At 37.9% G+C, this 18,782-nt stretch overlaps 1 protein-coding gene across 6 annotated transcripts in view; it reads right to left on the minus strand.

Annotated features, from left to right (window-relative positions):
• Nucleotides 1-18,270, minus strand: part of espn (espin) — a 45,405-nt gene extending 27,135 nt beyond the window's left edge. For 2 of the 6 annotated variants that reach the window (XM_020704516.2, XM_020704517.2), the window contains exons 1-4: nucleotides 17,381-18,269; nucleotides 11,938-12,131; nucleotides 1,394-1,580; nucleotides 188-370 (exon numbers count right to left, since the gene is read on the minus strand). In XM_020704516.2, the coding sequence (XP_020560175.1) occupies nucleotides 188-370; nucleotides 1,394-1,580; nucleotides 11,938-12,131; nucleotides 17,381-17,680 (864 nt within the window). In that variant the 5' untranslated portion in view covers nucleotides 17,681-18,269. Of the gene's footprint in view, nucleotides 1-187; nucleotides 371-1,393; nucleotides 1,581-11,937; nucleotides 12,132-17,380 lie in introns of all 6 variants that reach the window. The other 4 variants (XM_020704520.2, XM_020704519.2, XM_020704515.2 and 1 more) reach the window with 3 other exon arrangements.
• Between the last annotated feature and the right edge of the window lie 512 nt (nucleotides 18,271-18,782).

The raw sequence follows: 18,782 nt of genomic DNA on the forward strand, positions 1-18,782 counted from the left end.
AACCTAAACCTCAAGAATAAAGCACAAATAGTGCATTACCCTTTACACACTGCTTCCATTACATCATTCTAATCTCCATGTGGTATAAAATTTCCTCTTATTTTAAAGGACTGTAAAAATATGTGAGTGCTATCAGCTTTTGTTTTTCTAAAAAAGATATCTAGTTATTATTAATTACTTCACCCACCTCCAGTTCACCATTCTCTGCTGCATCATGAAGTGGGGTCCCTCCCCAGTGGTCGATGACAATCTCCCCTCCATGCAGCAGCAGCCAGCTGAGCACTTTGGCGTGGCCTCGGCTGGCAGCAAAGTGCATGGCTGTGGCTCCATCGCTGTCCTTGTCTGTCAGGCTGATCTCAGTGAAGCTCGTCTATAAGCACAAACAGCAGACCCCAAGCTTTTGTCCTTCTGAGAGATTTCCGTTGTTGGTGTAAAAACAGAATGTTGTCAAAGCGCAAACGAAAGAAAAAGGAGCACAAAGTGAGTCAAGAATTTTAAACATATGTAGTTAACTTTAAAGTTAACTCTAAAGCTTTAAAGATTCCGACTAATGTTTCAGTAAAAAGTAAACAAACTATTAAAATTATAATTTCTAGTTGACAGACATCAGAATACAACTTGCATTATTTCGTCATCCAATGTACAACAAATGTGTAAATTTGCAATGAAAGCAAGTTATAGCTTGTACCAACAGTAAGGCCTTAGTCACATGCACCCTTATGGGCATTGACCCGTACGACCCCTGTGGAGGGTCCCCCAGTCCAGGGACAGGCAACTCAAGGCCTCGAGGGCTGGTGTGTCTGCATGATTTTACATATCCAAGCCCTAATCATGACTGATTACCTGGTTCAGGTGTGTCCAGCCAATTAGAACATGCCAGAGCAAGGTATGTTGGAAAACATGGAGGAATGTGACCCTTGAGGTGTGGAGTTGGCCATCCCTGCACTAGTTGTTAGTAAAGTATGAATACTAGCCCCTTGCTCAGACAAACTACACAGATTTTTAGAATTTAGGAAATTACACTGTCAGGATGTGTGCTAGGAGCGCACAATTATCACTTGATCAGCACTAATGTCCCCTTGTGCTGGTGGAGGATTTGTGTGGGGTTGAAAATTCACACAATCTGTGTCTCGCCATTTTCACTTACTTACTTACCCTTGCTTTTAAATGGACACTACAACCTGTAGCATTCCCGTAGAAAAAATGTGCAGGAGCATTTTTGCTCACCGAATGGTCTAGGACTCTACGATCTTAAAATTTTGTGCGGGCTACCTACGTGACACATACAGGTTTTGCCCATTTTTCACCTGCAGACAGCCTATATTCGCCCTTAAGGACCCTTGTGACCAAGGCATGATCATTTGACGTACAGTATCCACACACTGTAACGCACCAGCCAGACAATGACGGTGTTGTGCCCCATCTGAGCAGCAGCATGCAGAGGGGTCATCCCATCATTGGCTCTGATGCTTGGATCCGCCCCACAATTCTTGACCAAGTACTGGACTACTTCCAGGTGACCCTCTTGGCAGGCCAGGTAGAGCGGTGTGGCACCATTCTTAGTTTGAGTGTTGACAAGACTGTTGGTAAATAAAACCACAAAGCAGGTAAGAATATTGGAAACACTTAAAATAGAACAGATTGTTGGATCTAATTAAAGAGATGTCTTAGGCCAGAGTTTGTTTGGTCGAAATCCTTTCCACTTCACAGGTGGAAATTCTGCTAATCCTGCAATGCCACTATTGTCATTTTCTTTGGGAGGGAGTATTTTCTAATGTGCAATAAGACATCTCCAAAGCATAAGCCCGTTTGTACTTGCTTTAAAATGATTGTGCGTCTCAGACAAATCAAGCAAAAGACCTAAAAGAAACATACTATATAGTGATATATTAGGAAGACTTGTTGTAGTCTAATAAGAGGGAACTGTATTAGAAAAAACATGCATTTCTAATTTTATTACGTTTGTTTTCAGAGTAAACAGCAGTGATTTCCAACTCTCTTTCATGGCTGCCAACTTTAAGCCCCTCCTTCATCCTACTTCAGAGACTGCCTCCAGATCTTCTCAGTCACAGTGGGAGGTCATGGAGTGAACGAGCACTTCCCACAAATCCCATAAGGTTGGACTTTATTTGGACCTTGACAAATGTGCAATGAGTCTCTTAAGAAGCTTAGCCGTCCGATGGCTCTGCTTGGCTCGCTATGGGCTTACCAAAGAGCTGCCAGAGAGACAAGACAAACCGAGCAGGTAGAGAGGAGAAGAACAGAATGATGGAGGACATGATCTTGTAGATTCAAAAATAACTTTTTTCCAGAACAAGCAGGTTAATTGCACAGGTGCTTTTCGGATTTGTTTTGGAAATGTTGACATAAATTTGAAAAACAATAAAACTGAATAATCAAATACATATTGATATAATATTTGTTTTAATTTTAATGATTCACATGTAATTAAAACCCCAAATTGTATGTATTAGGAGAAAATAAAACATTGTGAAAAGGTTAACGATGTCAGACGCTAATCAGTTAATCAACTGAAAGCACTTGCAATGGCTTCCTGCATCTTTAAATGGTCTTTCAGTCGGGATCAGTAGGACAGACAATCATAGAGAAGACTTAAAGGGCTCATACCATGATATACCATGGTTTTCTTAAGCCTTTTATAATAAACAATATCCTTTTATATGATAACATAATACCTTTGGCAAACAAATGAGCACCATTTTTATTAAATATTTGTTATTGTCCTGAGTTCTTTTCCAACCCTGAAGTAATACGACTTGATCTCTGAAGTCCGGGACCAGGAACCCTCGGACCCATCTTTTGAGGTGGTCTCGGTCCGTTTCCACTCGGACTCTTCTCTGGGCTTCTCTTCGCCCTGAGATTCCTCAGTCTGAATACAATCTGTCCTCAGAGAGGAACAACTGAACCAAAATGGCCACCGTAGCCGATGTAAAGGGGGTTGGGATTCAAAAATATAAAGAAGCTGGCTCTTCACAAAGTGCCATATATGAGTTTATTAATATAGCATTTTAAACAATGCTACTGTGTTGCTACAGTGGTCCAAATAAAAGTATATTTTGGTTTTATTTTGAAAATCAATGTCTCAGAGTACAGTGCCAAAATTGGCAAACGTCTACGTTTCCCCCACTTTGCTTCCCCAGTTTAAATATGTTAGTTTGTGGTGTTTGCTTTAGGTCGAAGGTCAGTGTAATCTCGCAGAAAGAAGATTTTGAAAACTTGAGGATTTTTTCTGCTGACCAGCTTGGTAGCGATGCTGATTTAATTTCACAGTAACATTTTCTGGTTCAGGTGCTGTCATCCCAGGAATCAAAATTAGTCTGATCTTAACTTGACAGAAAGTGTATGGAATACTATAAAGCACGAGAGAAAAAGCAACGGATTACCTCCAGCTCACTCTACATAGCTAGAGCTGTTCCTGCAAAGACAACTGCAAGTCAATGGGACAATATAAACACTGGAAGAGTGAATCTGTTTGTGATTATTCAAGTCCTGATGCAAGCAAGAAAATATGTCTTCAAACCAAGCTTAAAATGTGGAAAGATATCTGTCTATTTCAATGAGTGAGAAAGTTCCAGATAAAAACATTGACAATGCTAAATATTTTACAATAAACAAAGGAAGTAATCTGCATTTGTGTTGACAGGAAGCAGGCAGACACATAAATAATTGATATTTGTAACCAAAGTGTGCTGCACTTGCATGACGTTGTCTGTGTGACGGTGACGCTTATATTTTTCCTTAAGCCATCTGTTTTAGATTAGAGAGAGAGAGGTCTTCACAATCCTCAACATTTGAAAAGAGCAAAAGTCAGCAAGAGCAAAAGTCAGTCGTTCTTAAGGAAATAACTAAAGGAGAAATCTGATATATTTCAGGCTCATTTGCCATGAACATTTTACCTCAATAATTGTCTCCCCACTGCCTCTTACCTTGGTACTAACAGAGAGGAAGGTTATCTTCGTTATAAGTAAACTAATTGATGTCCCACTAATGGCCTTCTTACATCTTATCAGCTTGTTGACCAACAGAGTCATTTTCCCATCTTAATAAATGAAGAGTTTTGTTTTCAAGGCAACATCCTCTCTTTGCTAATTGTGTCCTGTGTTTGAATGGAAAAAATATGCTTCAAGTCTTTCTCCTGGGTTAATGAAAGCACTTCATTGTAATATGATTCCTAATAATTACATAATTACAAGGCATTTAGCTGATGCTTTTGTCAAACACGAATATAAAGTTTTAAATCGCTGCTGGGGTTAGGTTTCTTGGTTAACCCTTGTGCTATCCTAGGCACTTTAACATTGGGAGTTGGGTCATCTAGACCCACTAGACAGTGCTCTGAACCTTTTTTTCTTCAATGATTTGTGAACCTCACTGGTGTCCATGGATTACATGAAATCTTTCTACCTTTATCCACCTTTGTCATGGTAGGGAGAACACGTCAATGTAAGGGTGGGGGTCATCTAAGATAGCACAAGGATTAAACACACACGAAGAGGAGAAATCAGCCCAAAACCTGTAACTTATTGGTTGATGACTTATTTCTGAAAACCAACCAATTAGTTGACAGATACAGTGAAAATTGAGTTTATATTGTACCAATAATAAACATTTGAACAGGTCAAGATCACATAAAGCAATAATAAACAGAGAAGTTAAACATAAAAAAACATTGACACACACACTCGCCACTTCATGGGACACACCTGTCCAAGTGTTCTTTAGGCATGTAAACATGGCATGGCATGGTTGTTGATGGATTTCAGAAACCGCTGATCTACTGGGATTTTTACCCACAATCATTTATAGAGTTTATAGAGAATGGTCTGGAAAAAAAATACATCCAGTGAGCAGCAGTTCTGTGGGCGGAAATGCCAGAGGTCAGAGAAGAATAGGCAGACTGTTTCCAGCTGATAGAAAGGTAACGTTAACTCAAATAACCACTGTTTACAACCGAGGTCTGCAGAAGAGGATCCCCGAACGCACAAAATGTCCAACCTAGCAGAGGGCTACAGTAGCCTTTTGAACATGACAACGAGTTCACTGGACACAAATGGTCTCTACAGTCACCACATCTCAACCTAATGGAGAACCTTTGGGATGTAGTGGAACAGGAGATTATGGATGTGAGCTGACAAATCTGCAAACTCTCTGAGGAATGTTTTCAGTACCTTGTTGAATCTATGCTATGAAGGATTAAGGCAGTTCTGAAGGGGGTCCAACTCGGTACTGTCAAGGTGTACCAAATAAAGTGCCCAGCAAGTGCTGAAAGTATAGAGCACACAATTGCACTATTTGCACATTTTTTTTATTTCATGTAAACTGTAAATTGGTAGATAAAACAAAAAGTTCCATTTGAGAAGGTTTTCTATAAAACGTCTTACATAGCAGTGGTCAAAAGAGCTTGGGTGTTTTAAAAACATTGAAATCATATATTACACTATTAAAATGAAACATAGAACTGCAATTCAAATATCATGAAAAACAATAATGAGTCTCAAATGGGAAATAATTTAAAACTGACCTCACTTTAATGCTAATTTAGTGCAGCATTTTTATGAAAAAAGAAAATAAACTAAAGTATAATTATTTGAGATATGCTAAAAATTATGAATTTAAGAGTTTAGATATTAGTCATAATTTTTAGCAAAGTACCCCTAATAATATCATGCAATGACAGAAAATAAAAGGTTAAAAACAATGTTAAATTATATTTGTCTGGTTTAGTTCCTTTAAGGATCTTTCAGACATTAACAAGTGATTTTTGACATGTCTGTTTCTTGTCAACTGAATTTCTTAACCCTACAACTCATGACCGTGGCATGTTACTGTGTTTAAACCTTGTATTGTGAAGGAGCTGAAAGGGGCTTTTATCCAACATGTACCAAGAAGTTATTAAGAAGATTAAGGCTGAGCACAGTAAGTGGAAGTAAGCCGTTAGCTGAGTGAAATACTCTCTTATTTAACCTTTCCTCCTATTGTATCCTAACACGTTTCCTGACACCTTTAATTACTTTAAGAAAGCCCTCCTCACCAACAAAAACATAAACAGGCTTATAAATTGACTTATAAATGGATGTAATGAACACAAACAGATTTTAAAGCAGAGAATTTCTTTCAAAGACAACGAAGCTAAATATCATTGTCATCTTGATCATTTTTTATCCTGGTTTTGTCTCAGAGAGGGTAGAAGATGTATGATCAAAAAATAAATATGTATTATTTTAATTAAAGCGATTAAATTTAAACTTATGTTTTGCCAAAAAATACAATAGAAAAAGAAACAGATACTTTACTGGGGCTTAACTGGAGCAACCACTGTAGCTGTTGTTAAAACTGACAGGGTTCTTGATTATCTCCCTGCAAAGGTGCAACCCTTTTCATGCATATGTTGAAATAGTCCTGGCCAAAGATCTTAATCTGTACTAAGCAATTGCATAACCCGTCTGCTCCCTTTCACTCTCTCTCTTTGTTTTACCATCTCTTATTCATTCACTCTTTTGTGAAGAAAAGGCCATCAACACAGATTCGGCACATTAGGCTTTTTGTTTAGGTTTACTGGCGTGGACTGATGGGCCACCAATTTGGAACCTTAATCAAAGACTTCTAAATGCAAAACTGCAATCGCTCTCCCACACATCTATGCACAAAAAAACCATCAATTCTGACGTGTTTTACGATTTCCAGACAGATAAACGTCACGACAATATTGTCACAAAATCTACAGTTACATTTTTGCTCGGGAGATTTTGAAACTAAATGAATAAATCTGCTATTTAACCAAAAAGAAATATTGATTATTACTCCTAAAATCATCAATGCACCAAATATAAAAATAATGTTTGTATTCCTCTGTATTTGAAATAATGTCGACCTTATGACTGTTTGTACCTTAATTAAGTGTTTGTTCAGGCACAGCATGAGGTTAGACACTTATTATGATCCGTTTCCTTCATCTGATCAGTAAGCTGATGCTTACAAGGCTTTCTTTATCAATTTTTTACCAAGGGTGAATATTCAGACTGACTTTGGAAAAAGTCCTTTGGAAATTAAGGAGATTGAGTCTGCTTAATTATGTCCGGATCGTATCGTGAACCTTGCGTTTTGGTCTATATTCACTTTTGAAACCAAAGCCTGTAAACAAAACAACTTTACTAAAGATCTTTTCAGTCATTGGCCAGGCATTAAAATGGCAGGGCAAAGCAACAAGAGACAGATTTTATGGAAGTCCTGCGGTTTGAAATCCTGGTTGGGTTAGTTTACCTGTTTAAACTTTATGTTTTGCTGACAAATTTTGAAAGTCTGTCTTAACGTCTGATACAACACTTTTTACTACTTACTTCCAAGTCAAAAGTCAAAGTCAGCTTTTTTGTCAAATATGCTGCATACACAAGACATACAGCACAGATGAAATTACTTTCATTTCGCCCCACAGTGCAAGCAGCTTAGAAAAGAATAAAATAAAATAGATAAAATAACACCAATAAGAAGAAGAATAACAGCAATCTAAACAGTGCAAAAGAAGAATGAGATGTTTAAAGTGGCAGTTTAAAGTGACAACAGTGCTAAGAACGAGTCGGTGATGGCAGTCTTTGGTGAACAGGTGTGAAAGTTTTTCAGTGTGATTTTGTAGCATGGAGTGGAGGGGGCAGAGGGGGTAGCGCAGGGAGGGAGTTGAGTTTCCTTATCGCCTGATGGAGGAAACTGTCCTTGAGCCTGCTGGTTCTGGCCTGGAGACTTTGCAGTCTTCTCCCTGATGGCAGCAGGAGGAAGTGACTCTGGGATGGGTGTGAGGGTTCCCCTGCAATCCTGAAGGCTTTGCGGGTGAGGCTGGAGTGGTAAATGTCCAAGAGGCCAAGCGGAGGCATGCTGGAACGTGGTTACTGAGGAGACATTGGCTATGAAGACCCCGCGCGAAGAGGGGTCTAAGGGCAGGGATGCCAGTTTAGCTTAGTCAGCTTGTTAGTTCAATTTAGTATTTTCCTATTGAACTCTATGTATTCATGATCCTTTTGAGTTTGTTTCACTTTTTCAATTACCGATACGAAGCCCATCGAGACGACTGTTGTTGTGAATTTGGGCTATACAAATAAAATTGAATTGAATTTGATTGAAGTGAAGGTAAGCTGATAAGTGTTTATGACATGTAACCCTTGTGCTATCCTAGGCACTTTATCAATGGGAGTTGGGTCATCTAGACCCCACAAGAACCTTTTTTCTTCAATGATTTGTGATCTTCACTGGTGTCCATGGATTACATGAAATCCTCTTCACCTTTATCCATCTTTATCATGGTAGGGATAACACGTCAATTTAAAGGTGTGGTCATAGGATAGCACAAGGGATAGATTGTCAAGAAAACACTGCGAGAAGCAATGTCTATCACGTTAAAAGTCGTTTTAAGAAGCCTGCATTCATCCAACCAAATTTTAATGAATTGCTTCCTTCCTTCCCTGTTTGCTTCCCACAATGTTTGGCTACGGTGGCCGTTTTTGTCCAATTGTTCTGAGGAAACTCAGGGCAAACCTGAGCTCGGTCTGATTGGAAAAAGACAGAGACCAACTCAAAAGATGGGTTTGAGCAAAGCTCTTGGTCCATGACCAGGGAAAAGAAAAATGACAGAATAGAAAGGTAGGTTAATGTAGGTTGAAATAATTTTTTAATTTTTTCGTATTTTCACCCAAATCTGAAATTTGCTGTCATTTTTGAAGACACTAATCCTTCAGTGGAAGATTTCAGTATCATGATGCAGTTGGGGTTGGGTTACCCAAAGGACACAAAACACTAAAGTGTAATAATGCAAACAGAAAAATGCCACAATAGACTTCAAAGGGATTTCTTGTTTGCTGGAGCCTGTGCGTGTGTGCCTTCACCTCTGCAGGGAGCTTGAAACTAAAGCGATTATGTAACATCATTTTTAGACAAGACAAGCCACACATGTGCAAACTCATAGATCACATCACAAATCATCTAGCTTTTTCAAAGTCCTATTTCAATACTAGACCTGAGGCTGCTGACAAGAAAGCAGCTTATCTATTCAAATGAGTTTGTTTTTCTCATTATCTTATCCTCAGTTGGTGCTTCTGTGTCACTGTGGAGATAGTGGTAAACAGCAGTGGTGGGAGGGGTGGAGCAGAGGAGTGAATGGGGCCAAGCTATCAGGAGGTTACCATGTCCCCGAGGCTCATTAAATTTAAAACAGCAATGCAACTGTGTAAGGTGTAAGCCGACAATATTTGAGGTTCAGAACATTTTGTTACAAGGAAATTAGTGTCAAAACAACAGTTCTGAGCCAAGTCAGGGTAAAAACTCGGAATTTAGTTTTTTTTAGGATGGTGCAATGTCAATTAAAACAGAAAATAGCTAAAAAAAAAAGATGTATATGTTCCACATAAAAGAAAATACACGAAGAAAATGATGCCAATATATGTTGAAACAAACCCTTGATATTTCAAATAAAAGTAAATCTGATGTTCTTAAAATAAGAGATTAAAAATCAACCGTTGAAAAATTGCCTCAGAGGGAGAGGATCCTGTTTGAAAAATGTATCACCTCTTTCGGTAAAGGCTGTTTGGGAATTAAACTCTTTCTTTTGATATTTACTGTAAAAGTGTGGGGATTCATCCAAGCTGGATTACTGTAGCTTTTGTACTCATGTTTTGTGGAAAGGGTTCTGCATACAGGTAAATTTTGTTAAAAGAAGATATTATCAGCAGCATAGTTATTTCAACTGACTAAAGACAGAAACATGCAATAAACACCAGCAAGTGGTGGCGGTATATACAAAGAAAAAAAGAAAGCAATCTTATTCTATCCGGACCTGGCTTTTGCCTGGTAAATATTTATAATACTCACAATAAGTTAGTTATACTGTAAAAAAAACAGTGGATTTCGTATACCAAGTATTTGTCTCACTTCATAGATTTTGGGGAGAATGAGACAGTTGTATTGGAGTGATAGACCAAGTGATAGATGGGGCCACATATCAACTGAAAAATCCTTTTCAATGTGGCATCAATTTCAACTTTCTGTGGGTATAAACAGCTAATTTTGCCTGATCTTACCCAAACCCTAAGTATTCCGGCAGAACTGCATTTAGCACTTGGAAGAGTGGAACACTTTGCCTCAGAACATTATGAAGCTAGTGAGAAGCATGAGACATTACTGTTGTGGCAAATGGTGGAAATGCCACTATTGATTTGGTCATTTTTTGTTAAATTGGGCTATCTTTATTATTTTCTTAATTTTTGGGGTTATACATATCAAAAAAATAAAAATTGTGTTTTTTCTCATTTATTATTAGTAATATCATAGGAAACTTTTATGTTTTGATTAAAATTCAGACCGAATAGGAAAAGGGCTCATGTAAATAACAATATATCATAAAGTTTATAAGGTGTTAAAGGACCTTTGTTGGAAAAATAAAATTACCAAAGTGATACAAATAAGTTTGCATGTAATGTTTACACTCAAATATGTTTAGAGAACATTTTTATCAAGTCAATATAATTATGATCTTATGACTGTTTTGATGACATAGTCTCTAGTGTGTGCTGTAGACATGTAGTCTGCACAATGTTTTACATAGTCAACACAACAATGTAGGTATCAGCAACAATGGTCCTCTGGGTTGTAAAGGAAACAAAAATAGAAATGATAAGATTACAGTTCATCAAAAGGTTGCATGGTGCTGACTTCAAAGTGAATTGACCATATTTAAGGATTCCTACTTTCTAACAAATGCAAGAATATTTAAGGCCTGTGACAATTACCGGTACTTTGTACTGCCAAATCATAAAGGTTTAGTGCTTTTCGTAGGACAGAGATGGTTTCCCTGAATGACTGCTACCCTTCAGAGACACACTGTACCCTACTGTTAACACCTCTTTGCTTGCCAAAAGAAAAAAACTTTGACCAAAAAGAAGACAACCAATAAAGTTTTAAAACAAGCAAACTGGGTTTTCTTAGGTGGTCAAGATGGAACAAGCTTTCTGATTCCTCCCCTGAGTATTTTATAACAACCAAACTTGTCTTTTATGACTTAAGCAGGTTTAAACAACACCAGCAACATGTCTGTCAAACAGTCGTAAAATCTTTCACGAGTACAATGTATTAACACCATGCTTCTACTGTGGTAGAGGCCTGGCGTCTGAACCTGTACACTCACACTGCTATAGCATGTTTCAATAGGGGACCAAGAGCATGCCTGCAGTGGACTGCGGAGTCAATTATTTTCCTTATGTATTTCTTGCATTAGTGCAAATATGTCTACCCTTAGAAGCAATTATAATGTCAAGAAGACAGCATCATTTTCTTATCTTATGATTTAATATAGTGTATTTAGAATACTTCACATTTTTAAGTATTTTTTATTTCTAATTCTCTTTTTTCTTTGTTTTCATTGCTAAAATTGCTTGACATAAACCAAATCAACCAATTTTCTTAAGGTTTTAAAACACAACAAAAGGAGCACACATACAGGTTAGAAGAAGATTTATATCATCAGGACTCTCAAAGTCTCTGACCCCATATACAATTAAAACCTTTGTTAGAATACTGACAAAAAAATTATGTTTCAATGATTTGCATTTCCAGACAGTAATGTGTGATTCTGCTCATCTGTATTATATGAAAGCAGTTGTAAATTTAGTAGGTTGCTAAATAATGTCATTGACATTTGTACTTTTCTATACCAGTAAAACTGAAACTGCTGTTGTCAGATGAAGAGAGTAATGCTGTAACATATTAAAAATAATAAAAACAACAAGTGTATGTTCTTTAGCTAACTAACACAATCTCCTGACACACATTTGCAGCTCAGCCAATTCAGTGTGCAAGCATGCCATCTCGTATTCATTCAGCTAATATGCCTACAGTGAGGGTAAAACTCATCAGCAAGGGGTTTTACAAGCTCACTCTTACTTTGGGCTGTGTCCCAGTAACAGTCGGAGGGAGGGCAGGTCCCCCTTGGCAGAAGCGTAATGAACAGGTAAAGCGCCTGTATCAGTGGACACTCCAGGGTCCACCTCACCACTCTTCAGCAACCACTCAGTGATTTCATGGTGACTGAAGCGGGAAGCCAAATGGAGAACAGTGGCGCCAGAACTGTCTCTGTCCTGCAAAATATACATCAGGAGCACAGGGTTAGATCATTTCTCCTTAAAATTCAACACAACATGAACAAGTTTACATTAGTGAGAAAACCTGTCGAATAACCTTTCATCTGTACTCTCAACAGATTCTCATTGGTGTGGAGAAAAAAACAGTTCTTGAGGCAGCAGTTACTTAAGAAAAAAGGCTCCCTACTGCCAGTTTTAAATCAATTCAATCTAGATTCATAAGTTTATGATTCAACTAGAATAAGGACTGGATCCAATTTGATCAAAAACATTTGTTATTCTATTTAAAAACTCAAAAACCTTAAATCTGTTTTGATAGGTTAACTGTTGTCACGTGACAATTGATTCAAACTCAAAAGCTTAAACTTTCATTAATAAAATTACGAGTTGTTTTCTTGGAAAAACATACTACAAGAAATGGCTTTAAAAAAATGAATCCACAGATTTCATGAGAGATGAAGCAGGTTTGGAAGATGGAAGAATGGATTGCATGAGTCATTACTGCACTGGCATGTGAAAGGTTATTCAAATAGACTATTCTAACTTAACCTTCAATGAAAAACAATCTATGGCCTTCCCACCATCCTCACATATTTCCAAATGGATCTTATCAAGTCAAGACATAAAGTACTACAATCACCATGGTACCACAAGTTTTGCTTTTAAGTCTTTAAGAATTATTCAGATGCATTTTGGTTTGGTTTTTTCAAAGACAATTAAGTGTAAGTACAGTAGCTGACAAGAAGTGAATGATTAGTCAGTTCACTGCAAAGTTTCACCCAAACAGGCTAATAGTAGCAGCTAAAATAACGTTATTTTATGAATAAATAATGAAGGTTATTTGGTGTGATGAAAGACTGTTGTCCAAAACCGTATTGGTTTCAAAATTCAGACAATTCTTTGTTAGGCTGAAAGGATACTTGATATGTTTGTATTGAGGACCTGGAAAATAATACAAAAAATTATTGACTTTCTATATACACTTCTGGACTTCCTTTGTCACAAGAAAAATTCTCATTTTGAAATCATTAGCTTGTGACGTATTTAAAGGGTAAAATGTGATTTTAAAACTGTTCTTTAGGACAGTGTTTTTCAACCGATTTGCCGCGGTACACAAGTGTGACTAGTGTGACTGGAGACGGTCAGGTGTACCGTGGGAAATTACCCATTTTCACTGATCTAAAAACATTTACCATCTCCAGGATATCAGCTCTTTGTTCATCCAAACAGCCCTGATAAAATACTGAGTAGTTAGGAATATGAAAGATCATTAAATACTTTTTTCTTTGTGTTTATTTGATTATAATAAAGACACTTTGATAAGAATGACTTCACAGCGATTTAGCCGCAGCCTCAGCTCTGTTTGCGGAAAAGTCCCCGCCGCTTCAACTGTCTCTGCCAATCATTTTTGGACCCCTAATCATACGTCATCAGTCTGACCAATCAGAAGTGGTTAAAGTCCTCACTTCCTTGTCCTGATTTAGCTCATAAAGTCTCTCAGTTCCAACAAAAATACCAGCTAAAGCTCGTCTTTAGCAGTGGAGCTTTACGCACGATCCAGTATCAGACTGTGGAAAAAGTATAAAAATAAAGCTAAGGTATGCAAGTCATTCTGGCTTTGGCGTCGGTTTATGCACTACATCTCCCATGATGCATTGTGTTAAAGTGACAGCATCTCTGCGCTACAATGAGTCTTCCCTGTTAACCCTTGTGCTATCTTAGATGACCCCACCCTTGCATTGACGTGTTCTCCCTACCATGACAAAGGTGGATAAAGGTGAAAAGATTTCATGTAATCCATGGACACCAGTGAAGATCACAAATCATTGAAGAAAAAAGGTTCAGAGCACTGTCTAGTGGGTCTAGATGACCCAACTCCCAATGTTAAAGTGCCTAGGATAGCAGAAGGGTTAAACCTCTTGAAACCACAACAAACACACATTTAAACAGTTTTTAAATCTTGATGAAATGAGAAGTCAACAGTTTAGTTCTCCTTCAAGGTTTGTGTTTAATAACAGCCAAACATCCCAGAGTTTGATCCAAGTCCTTTTTAACTGAAATGCTTCATGCTTCTCTAAAAATGTCTCAATTGCAGGACAAATACGCTTTCAGATTTCAGTCACTTTTGAAAAATCAAAAGTTAAGCTTAAGTAGAAGTAATAACAACATTTAAGAAACAGGTTTAAGGTGAAGTGGCCAACAGACACAAGGCAGCAGTTTAGCCCAGGCGGTAGAGCAGGTTGTCCAATAACTGAAGGATTGGCAGATCGATCCCCGCACTCCGCAGCCAGCTGTCGCCCCCCCGAGCGCGGCCAGTCTGCAGCTCACTGCTCCCCCCAGGGGATGGGTCAAAATGCGGAGAAGAATTTCCCCATTTTGGGATAAATAAAGTATCAATTATTATTATTACACTAAATTGAAACAATTTAATCATCTAAAAAGAAATAAAACATTTTTGTTAAAGTTTTCAAAGACTTCATTTTTGATGAAGACAAAAGAAAAACTAAAAAAACGTCAACATGCTTACTACAATAAACATAAATATTTAAGTTTTTTTTGTGTAAAATTTATCAAACATATTGTGATCCTGTTGTTCAAAAATCACAGTTGCCTTTGCAAAAACATCTAAAAAAAATATTAAAAAAATAAATCACTATTTAGAAGGAATATATTTGTTTTTTGTGAGGTTAGATAATATTGCATGTTAATAAACTGAAAGGAAAAACAACTACCAGGGTAAAATTTCAAATAATTTAGTTGAAAATTATTACTGAAAATGAACTTAACTTTTATTACATGTTTCAGAAAAAACAGCTGCAATGTCCAGCTCTTTCTGCCACAATTATAACAAAAATGCACGTTGCAAAGGGACTGCACATCAATACAGACTATAAAATTTCTCCTTTTTTAATTTTTGGATGCTGGTGTGCCGCAGGATTTTTGTCAAGGATAAAGTGCGCCTTGGCTCAAAAAAAACAGTGCTTTAGGAGAACTACAAAATAATGTTAAATGGTTTAAGGAGGTAATAGTTCTCTACACCAATTAAACATATAGAACCTTTGATCAAATCTCTCTCTTTGGACATAAGTGTGTTAATGCAATTAATTCAATTCAATTCAATTTTATTTGTATAGCCCAAAATCACAACAACAGTCGTCTCGATGGGCTTCGAAGTAAAACATGAACTTAAAAGGATCACGAATACAAAGAGTTCAATAGGAAAATACTAAAATGAACTAACAAACTGACTAAGCTATACTGGCATCCCTGCCCTTAGACCCCCCTTCGCGGTAAGGAAAAACTCCCCAAAAAAACGGATTCCGGAAAAAACGAAGAAACCTCAGGGGTGCCCACATGAAGGAGGGATCCTCCCCCAGGACGGACAGGCGATTTACCAGAACTCTTAGAGAAGAATTAACTTATCTAAATCTACAACTACATATATAAAAGTCCAGCAGACGAGTCATCCAGTCAAAAGTCATTAATGATCTGATTTAAGTTTGTATTCCAAGAGTTGAAGTTGTAAAACTTTAGCATGAGAAAAAAAGTTCAGAAACAAAGAAAATCATAACTGTAAAAATAGTTTTAAAATAAATGTATTTAATTATTTACCTTAAGTTTCAAAATCTATTAAAATGGTACTTGTGCACTATTACTCATCATTACATTCTTAAGTGTTGGTGGGATGCAAAAATCAAAGTACCTTAAAAAGCCAGACCTGCATTTGATGGATTGAAGGTTGTTGTTGTTTAAAATAAACGAAAAAATGTAAGAATCAATAAAAAGCTATACGTGGATAAAATATTAAATTAGTCATGAGAGGAAATATACAAAAAAGAGCTGTTAGATTTGATTTAACGGATCCCAACTCCACTTATTTATTTACTTTTCCAGGTTTTGTCAGTGTAAAGTCAAGCTTTTTTTCACCTTATAGTTCAGGATGGAAAAGGTGCAGTAAAACTGATTTTCTCTGCTCCCATAGAAGTTTTGGAGACTGGTGCTTTCTAAGTTGATTGACAATTTCTTTTGTTTTTGGGTTCTGTTCCTTCTCCCAAGTCAGTCACAGGTTTCATTTGGCAATTAAGCAGCTGTTTTAATGAGACTTCTATATTTGAGTCCATGGCTTCCAACTGTACCCTTCCACATCTACTCCTTTTGGCCCATCATGCTTTTTGTTGTTGTTGCTCAAATTCATGGGGTTTTTGTTCTCATTTCAAACAATTTATGAAGCTTAGTTGCACCTAAAAGCCATTCTGTTGTAATTGAGTCTTTCCCAACCAGCATCCTTATCATTTGCATTTTTTATTTGATTCTTTTTAACAAGTAATAATATTGTTTTTTTGTTTTTTTTTTTGTTTTGTTTTCTGAAACAACCAGACCTGAACAACAAGAGGATTATATTTTCACAGGGCTGATGTTATTTGAACAAACCCATGTGCGACCTGCTGAAAAATGATGGAAATGCATGTTGGCCACATGTAATACATGCAGCCAAGATGCATAATGCATCATTGCCCGCACATATTTTAAGTGCGTCCAAACGTATTTAAAGTTAAAATCCCATATGTCACTCACCTAGTTGTGTGAAATGTGTTCTCCACATTTGATCCATCCCCTGGAAGAGTGGTGAGCTGCAGAAACGGCCACGCTCAGGAACTATTTGGTGGTTTAACCCTAACCATAATCCTAGCCTTAACCCTTCTTCTAGGTCAATGCAGCCAAGAAAAAAGTTCAGGGCTGGCCACACGTATTTGGAAAATTATGTGTGAAGACACTTTCTTTTAACAGTATAGCAGAGTTGAGTAAGATTTCTAGTTTGTGAGGTGCACGAATAAATTAAGTTATTATGAGATGTAAACAGTGTAATTGTCTGCAAGTGTCTTTCACAGATATTTTTAAAATATAACTTATGCCTCCGGGGTTTGTTGTAAAAAGTTTACCAAATAATTTGCTAATTTAAGTTTGCATACTTTACTGTAACTTGAAGAATGAGCAAGTAAAATGAGGTTTAAATCAAAAGGTCTAATTTCAATAAAAGTCCATAATTTTCGTGGTTTTGCTTGTAGGGATTCCTTTACAAGCGAAATGAAGCTCTAAAATTAGGACATTTGTCATTATTTACAGTATTATTAGGCCAAATTAAAACTATGTCCAGTTTTTCCCCTTCATGTATAAAGAATGTGACTCCAACCATCACAGGGGGAAACATTTTCTGCTGCCTGTATCAATACATTCAGTCCACAGACCTGTGGTCGACACCCCCCCTGAGTGAGCAGCCATTGGAGGCAGGTCAGGTTCCCAGTAGCCGCTGCGTCGTGCGCTGGAGTCGCTCCGTTGTTCGCAATGGAGTTTCCAGGCAGGCCCGCCTCTTCCACCAAGAAGCGCACGCAGGTCAGCTTCCCGGCTCGGGCTGCGTGGTGGACGGGCGAGGCGCCCAGCGCATCCTTAATGCCGCTGTTCAGCACCTTTGCAGCAAACTGCACTTTGAGAGTCTGCACGTCCCCCTGCCTCGCAGCGAGCAGCGTCCTGTCGCCCTCCGCCACCATGACGGCGCCGCAGCCGCTCCTTTAACTGACCCCGATTAGTCCCCCGGGCAGTTGGGGTCAGCGCCGCGCGCGCATGAGGCCTCAGACCATGCCAGTCACCGGGTTAGAGTTGGGTCAGCCTTTCAGTCCATCAAAGTCTTCAGGGCGATGATCAGAAGCAAGAAAAAAGTCTGAGAAGAAGTTCTTACATGAGAGAACTCAGTCCATCCTTCATTCTCATAACTGACCGTGTTCTCCGCTCCTCAGTCTGCCTCCAGATCTTTCAGCCACTAAACTAGTCAAGGTGGTTACCTGTACCCGTGCTGTGGTGATGCGTTCTACACGTCTCGGAGTACAGCAGTGTTTTTCTTTCTATAGCAGATGCCAACATGGGACTGAGCACCTTCTAAATAATCCATCAGGGGGGAGGATCGCTGAGCCCGTAGAATCTTTCTGCTCTCTAGAAATCGGCTCAGAAATTAAAGGAGCCGCGCACACAAACTGCGCCTCAAGACAAATTAAAAAAAGAATTCAATGTTTTAGATCAACAGTAATATTACCAAAATGTTAATTTATAAAAAGTTATTTGAAAATACGCACCACAGAAAACATTCTCATTTCAGAAAGAAGCATCGTGGATTTATATGCAGCACAATTGAGGTCCATCTAGTGGCCTTCTGGAAAACTGTAACCAAAACGTGTTTTCTAATGGAAAGATTATAAATGAAATAGTTTTTTTATTATAATGTCAAAATTAACAAGTTCATGAGAACAGATATTTGCCTTTTTATGTATTCTATTTGGGTGTAAACTTTTTACTGTGAAATATAAAATCTTTATATTAACCCATATATAAACTCTTTGAAGACACGATAATCTGGTTTAAAACATTTTCTGTTCAAATGTTCACCGCTCAGCACGCCCTGTCAGAGGTGGCGACAGCAAATCAGCTTTCATCGAGTGGCACATTTAGTTTGGCATGATGGCCAGATGCCCTTCCTGCACACAACCATGTATTTTATCCAGACTGGGGACCGACACAGGGGATCCAGACTTGGGCCCCCTTGTGGCTATAAAGTCTTAACACTTTGATGACATAATGCATTTTCTGTGATGATTTAAA

The sequence above is a fragment of the Oryzias latipes genome, chromosome 7, assembly GCF_002234675.1.
Source record: "Oryzias latipes chromosome 7, ASM223467v1".
Classification (NCBI taxonomy): Eukaryota; Metazoa; Chordata; class Actinopteri; order Beloniformes; family Adrianichthyidae; genus Oryzias; species Oryzias latipes.